General features: G+C 32.7%; 2 protein-coding genes across 2 annotated transcripts in view; one reads left to right on the top strand and one right to left on the bottom strand.

The window, feature by feature from the left end:
* The window catches only part of LOC119639433 (eukaryotic translation initiation factor 1A, X-chromosomal), a 9024-nt gene extending 8272 nt beyond the window's left edge, over positions 1–752 (top strand). Inside the window, exon 3 of the mRNA XM_038036806.1 lies at positions 253–752. Within this exon, the coding sequence (XP_037892734.1) occupies positions 253–495 (243 nt within the window). The 3' untranslated portion in view covers positions 496–752. The remainder of the gene's footprint in view (positions 1–252) is intronic.
* A 2716-nt stretch (positions 753–3468) lies between these two features.
* LOC119639605 (beta-parvin) lies at positions 3469–5511 on the bottom strand. Its single transcript, XM_038037085.1, has one exon. It carries the CDS (start codon positions 5442–5444, stop codon positions 4338–4340), a length of 1107 nt encoding a protein of 368 aa, XP_037893013.1. The 5' UTR covers positions 5445–5511; the 3' UTR covers positions 3469–4337.
* Positions 5512–7564: the final 2053 nt, after the last annotated feature.

Below are 7564 nucleotides of genomic sequence, written 5' to 3' on the forward strand. Positions count from 1 at the left end.
TGTGAAGGCCTTAACAGAGTTTTGTTAATAGATCTTAATCTTATCTTAATTTTAATTATTTAACAGATCTCTGTGAAGGAATTAACAGAGTTTTATTCACAGATATGGTAAGCGTATCTGCTAATTAAATTCGAATTTATCTTCACACCCTTGAATGAGTTAATTTTCAATTTTCTAAAAATGGGTGTACCATGATGGTCTTGAATTATAAAAAATCAAAATTTCTCTTCAAATTTCTTTTTCTGTTTTTAGGTCTGGATTAATCAGGGTGATATTATATTGGTCGGTTTACGTGATTATCAAGATTCAAAGGCCGATGTCATATTGAAGTATACGCCCGATGAAGCCAGGAATTTGAAAACTTATGGTGAATTTCCTGAATCGGTACGCATTAACGATACCGTTACATTTGTTGAGGACGGTTTGGATGAGGATATTGAGTTTGGCGATGAATTTAGCTCGGATGATGACGCCGATTCCGTAGACAATATCTGATTAACGACAAAAAGCAAACGAGACACAGAACAGCAGCAGGCTGCAGCAGCAGAAAATAAACTTAAAGGTTAAAATCGATCGTAATCGCCGTAATAATTAAATAAATTTTCAACTTGATACAACATAAAGAGAGAATAATATATTTTATCCTCCTCTTCTTTCTTCCCGTACAAGATCATACTTCCTCTCCCCCATATATCCTTTTATTCTCATTCTCGTTTAATTTTTTTTCTTCTTTGTTCATCTTTATTCAAAATTCAAATTCTATACATGCATATATGATAAAATAACAACAACAACAACAAAAAACAAAACAAAAAAAACATCTTATTTTTAAAATATTCAAAATACATATATATATTTTTTCAGCTATATAGCTAACGAAACGAAAAAAGTGTTTGCGTTATACGATATAAATATATATGAAGGCAGCGAAGCGGTTTATTCAATTTTCAACCGGTATTGTTATAACAGAAAATGGAAAGATTATGATGAAGACAAGTAAAATTAGTATAGTGGGCCATGACTCGACACCATTAACTGTCACCCTACACCAGACCTACAATTATTCATATAGCGACTTTTCAAAATAAGCCGTTACAGGGGAAATAGTCAAAAAATTGACTCGATTCGAATCATTTTGCAATAACATTCTCCCTTGGGCTCAACATTTGTCAGTGTATAAAATTTCATCAAAATATGTCCAAAAATTTGCAGTCCTTAGGGGAACAAGACAACAAGATGGACGGACAGAGAGACAAATAACTTAAGATAGATTCAGAGGTAAGAAAACATAATTCTACCTTTTGGATGTAGCATAAATCCGCATACATTTAATATACTCTTGTACCGAAAATGTTGATAGGTGTAGGTGTAGGGTATAAAAAATGAATAAAAATATATATGAAAACTATACGTATGATATGTAGGGTTATATATACATGTACTCAACTATTTACAAACATCTATGCAAATATATAAATATATATGAATATTATCATATGTACATAAAGGAAAATACATATATGTAAAAGAAGAAAAATCATACTATCTACTATCAAGTATCGGGGGGAAAAAAAAAAAAAAACAAAGCACAGATGATGAAAAACTCTATTAAAAATTTTAGTATAAAGATATCAAATGTCAAAATCCTTTAATAGAAAAAAAAAAAAATTTCAAATGAAACATAAAAATCATAATAAACTTTTTTAGTGCAGCAATCATAATATGCTATAAGTTAGTTTATTGCAAAAACAAATACTCCTTCGATCGAATGTGAATGCGAATGCGAATGTATAGTCAAACAAATAAAAGGTATATATAATTCAAAGGAGTATATTATGACATAGTTGCTATGAGAAGAATCTCTGTTTGTCTGTCTGCCGCCCTACTCCCGGTAATTCCATGTATTTGAATAGGAGTAACAAAAAAAAAAAGTGTTTCAAATTTTATTATAAAACCCGTTATTTAAAGCGGATGCAGTCATGCTTTCTATGTATTTAAGCTTAATGTCTTTTCTTGTTTTTTTTCTTTTTTCTTTTCATTAAAGGACATTATTCGTCAATTTGAAAAAGTATAACTGTATGTGCATGTTGCGTTATGTATGTATATCTGCTTATTTGTATATTAGTTATAGAAAAAAAAAAAATTAAAAAAATTAAAAATTCATTTAGAAATTTTTTAATTAATTTAATACAATTAAATCAATAATAAAATGAAACGGATTACAAACAGCAAAATAGATAAAAAGAAATTTGTGTGTGTGTGTGTGTGTGTGTTGAAAAAAATTTCATTTATTTTATAGATTTATATATGGGTTTTACTCTGCTGCCTGGAAACCTACAGGAGGCGGAGCATCATCACCAGCCGGAGCAATGATGTCAATTTGATTAAAGTATGTTGTCGATCGGATTGGAAGACATTCGTATCCTTCTGACTGCTTCAGTTGTCGAAGCTTGTTTTTTTTTTCTGAAAAAAACCCGGAAATCGTAACCTGTGCAAGATCAAGACTTAATGACGAGCTTGACTCTTGCCAACTGGCAAGGAAACTTTGCTTTGTTCTCGATATCTGTCCAAGTTGGGGTTAGAGTTTTGAGATGCTAAACTTCTAAATATCTAAACAACTCCAGCTACAGAAAAATAAATTTCCAAGCAGTGATGCCAACTTGATATATGTACTATTTATCTTTCTTGCGATCGATTGAGGAAATTTTTTTTTGTTCGTTTGGTTGAAAGCCAAAGATTATTGTTTAGGAAGGAGAAGAGTATAGAAGCATTGCTGCCAATTTGAGTCAAGTAATCTCCGAGCACATGAAGAAGAAGCGTTCATTTTCATTGCCACTCTCTTCATCCTCGCTTCAGGCAGTTTTCGAAAAACCGATCCAAACTTAAATACAATAATTTCTGCAGCTACCTCTTTACTCCAATTCGTCGGTTGGCTGCTTAAAAGTCAAGCGTTACGGGGCTACAGTTCCTATAGCTGCCTTGCCGCACTGCCGCCAGCTTGAGTTAATCAATCTCCGAACACATGAAGGAATTGCCATTTGCTCCTCATTGTTTCTCATAGTTTACTTATTGGTGCTTAGGTAACCTAGAACCCATTATAATAGATTGCAATGTCTACCATTGCTTGGTTAATTGTAGATTGATTTCCGAAAGGCATCGATTTGTGATCGAAACAAGAACAACCAGTGAAACGAATCGAAGTGAAATACTTTCTGAAGTGATCATGATCAAGTTGGTTTCCAAGCCCCTCCGCTTCATTCGGTTATGCAATAGTCTCCGAAGAGTCTCCGAAGAGACTATTGCATAACTATTGTGCCTAGAAACAGGAAAAGATAAAATGAGAAATTTGTGATAACGTGACGCAAGAAACGTTCATGTCCGGCGGAAAGAAGTGAAAAAGTTCGTAATCTGTTGCTAGACGGCCACCATTATGCTATGGGCTAATAACGAATTTAATACGCTTTCTCGTTGTTTTTTTGTTAATACATTTTTTTATTTATATAAATAAAAAAAAATTCCATTTTTAAGGCACAAAAAATGTGATAAGACTTAAAGGTATTACGAAGTGATACAATCAAAATGATGTTCTTTATTTTTGAACTGAATCAAAGAAGACGAAGATAAACGAAACCTTTGTTATTGTTATAATATCATATTTGAACTTTAAGTCGAAAAGAAATATGTCGCGTTGTTATAAGAATTCCAGCAATTTTCGACATAGATGTGTCCTTTTTCACATAGTTTCTCGTTGCATGTTGTTTTCAAAATCCGATATGTCTCAATATCGAGTAAACTGGATGACTTTGAAGTATGTACTCACTACATATAACGTGTAGAGAGTTTACAGTTGTCAATGAAATATGCATTTTTCTTCGCTATGTTACGTAGAATCTCTCGATCGTTTTAATTACTGTCGAATTTACTCGATATCGGGCACCATAATTCGCCCCACACATGTTAGTTAGTAAATGTTTTAAAAATATTACATCAATGTTAACAACGTTAATTTTCACATAGTATATATATATATATATAGTGACATTAAAAGAATATATTACGAGAGTAATATTTATTTGTTACGGTGTTATCCTCAAAATTTTGAAAGTGTTTACTATGTTGTTAAGAGACTTGAATTCTCATATGGAATATATATAGTGGATCATATAAAAAGTCTCCGCGCTCTACGGACATACGCATACAACTGAAAAACATATTCACTTTCAAACGAAGAAAAATTTTTTTTTTTAATTTTTTTGCTCGACCACGGATACTTTTTATATGATTCATTATTTATATATTTTCAATTCGTATATATATATATATGTATATATGTGCATTTAGGCATAGTTCCGAAAAGTGGTGAATAAACTATATAAAACGCGAAGAGTAGATTTAAGATCCATATTTACAATATCTTCCGGTCGAGCTTTTGGCCTTGGCAGACCGACATCTTGCATAAGGTTAAATGAAAATGCGACATTGTTAATCATTTGATCAGCATCTTGCGGCGTTAAATGAAATTCTTGTAAAGGTACAAAGAATCCACCTAGTAATCCCATTAGCAAGCAAAGATAAACTCCATCACGAAAATCGGTACTTAATTCATTAATTTCGAAATTCAATTTCGATAAATGTTTATTCACAAAAGTAATGAGTGATTTTTTAACGACAGTCAATTTTTCGGGAGCACAATCAAACAACGTATCGAAGGCATCTTTTTCGCAGCGCATTCCAACATCATCATACTCAGAGGTAATTTGCTCTTGAAATTTTTGAGCATTCAGAATACCACTGTTTTTTTGAGCTATCACTACGGTAACAAACACATTCTCAGGTAATCGAACTGGTGCACGAAAATGTCGAACTAAAGCAACCAATAGATGATAAATGGCAACAATATTTTTTGAATGCACACTCTCCACCGACCATTTCGGTATTTTCATGTGAAACCCTAATGTATGATTAACGGCATTTAAGACGATATTTAGTTTTTGCCGCTGCCCCTCTTCAGATTGTGTAACTTCGGGGACATCTAATTTTTTTCCAGTTAATTTTTCCCACAATTTATGAAGCACCTGTCCATCGTACATATCTTCGTCGATGCTTTTAACAATAATGCGTTGTTCAGCCAACTCGTCGTTAATCCAATCAATTAAAACTTGTTGTAATTTACGTACCTCAGGTTCATTTAACGATTGAGGATCAATCACGGCCCGTTGCTCATGATCACGGAGCGCATAGTCTTCGGGCGGTATATCGAATTGATACGGCGCCCCTGGATAATCGATTGCATTTTTGCCTTCTTCTTCAACTTTTTGCACAGCTTTTGTTTCTCTTTTTCTTCCCAATGTGCTGAATTTATCCCAAAAACTTTCTTCCTTCTCGCCCGATCTTATGGTGTTACTCACATATGGAGATTTTGGTCGATTTAAACCACCACTCATTTTTAATAATTCCCTTAATTATAATTACAAGAAAATTTATTTCGGGCTGAGTGACGTCAAAGTCAACTAGTAATGTCAATTTAGTTCATTTTTGTCTTGCTTCTTCTTCTTTTGCAATTCAGCAAAACATAAACAGATGATTCCGCAGTCTTAAGTAAAAAAGTTGCAATCTGATCATGAGTTTTTCATACACTATACTATGTGCGTAATGCGCGCATGGACTTAAAGTAGACCCACCTTTTGTTATATAATATATTTACATACATATTTCCATTTTCGATCACTCGCCATATAACGACATATTCGGAAAAACCGTTATAGGGAAAAAGTTTGCAATTTTCAAAATTTCTCGACAACAGTGGGTAAGCAAAAGTATTTCGACATTCTAAATTGATGTAAAAATTTGAACCGGCTGAGGCTATTTTTTGAATCTCCTCCTACCAAATGCCTACCAAATATTATAGTGAATTAAAATTTAATTTTTTTTTCAATTCCTAGTAAGACGTCTTAGAAACAAGCTTCGAATCCTCATAAAGTATATAAATTCTTGGCATGTTGGTTTGTCCATGTGTCCATCTGTCCAACGGTGTTGTATGTGTAGTAAAAAAGGGACCTAAACTGATCAAAGGACATGCCCACCACGGCTATACGCCTATGCAACAAAAATTTTGCACACCTTTACTTTTCGAGTTTTTTATTTGTTACACATCTACCCATATAAAGTTTATCCGTTATTCTGAAACTACTACTTCTGAAACGCATCAGCGAAGGAAGGAGGATGGGGGGGGGGGAGGAGGATATCAAAATCTTTGCGACGAGGAAGCATCACCGACCTCGCAAAGTATTTGTATTCTTGATCAGCATCAAATTTTAAGTATATCTAAGCATGTCCGTCTGTCCGTTAGGATAAAGTCTGTTGTAAACATTCTCTTGGTCGCAAAATTAATGAATGAAATAACTTTGAATTTGGCGACAACATTGGAGGTTTTTTCAAGCAAGGTTGTATTAAAATGAGATCAAATTGGTCGAAGGACACGCCTTCAGCACCACGTAAACTGGAAATATCTCCGTTTTCCAAAAGAAATAAAAATTTGCTCTTTGCTCATTACTCATAAACTAGGACATATAAATGTACAAAAATTTGATCGCATATATTGTGGATGATGCTGTATCTGTGCAAAAGTGGAAAAAATTTACCACGTCTACCCGATATTATAGGGTATCAAAGTTTAATATTTAGATTGCCTCTGTTTAGCAAAATAATGTTTGCCATATTAAAAATTCACCATTTTTCCTTTCTTTTAAAGATTTCCTGAAAATGTGTCTTTAGATGGTGAAGTTTTGCGAAACACAATCTAATCCAGTTCATTTTCAACAGAATTCGTGCTCGGGCCAAATTAATTCAGTTTACCAAATCTCATCAAACTATTTGAAAAATTACGAGGTATAAGTTGGTCATATACATATATATATCACTTATTTGATATATATAGATATATATATACATATAGGTCGATGTAGATTGATTGATGTATATATATATATATATTCATGTATTATATATATATTAATATATTAATATATATATATATATATATACATATAGGTTGAAATCAGACAATTAATAAAAGGTTCCTTTGATTGTTTTGACTTAATTTTTTATTTTCAAAGTATTTTATTTGATATTAACACGTACTCAATACAAAATACAGGTAATTGAAAAGTTTACAAATTCTTAGTTTTTATTATAATAGTTCGAAATATAGATATCATAGATATATGTGACAAACGGAACAAAAAAAAAGAACAAAATAATGAATAAAAATCAGATTGTAGTGAAAATAATAAAATAAATTTTAAGTGAAAATTTCATTTATATGCTGTGTACAAACAAGAAAGACATAGAAGAAAGCGTCCAAAATAAACAAAACGATTACAAGAAGAGGCCATTTGAAGTGATATTTTTCTTCTAAAGCCCCTATGAATTGCCTAAACGAATCATTGACTGCGTTCGGTTTTGGTGAGGTCGCCTGCAACGAACGACGCGAGGTTACTTTTGCTGAAGGCGTGCCAATTCGGTGACCAAAAGATTCGCGTTGACGCAAATTAACAGCAGCGCC

Source organism: Glossina fuscipes, unplaced genomic scaffold, assembly GCF_014805625.2.
Source record: "Glossina fuscipes isolate IAEA_lab_2018 unplaced genomic scaffold, Yale_Gfus_2 112, whole genome shotgun sequence".
NCBI lineage: Eukaryota > Metazoa > Arthropoda > Insecta > Diptera > Glossinidae > Glossina > Glossina fuscipes.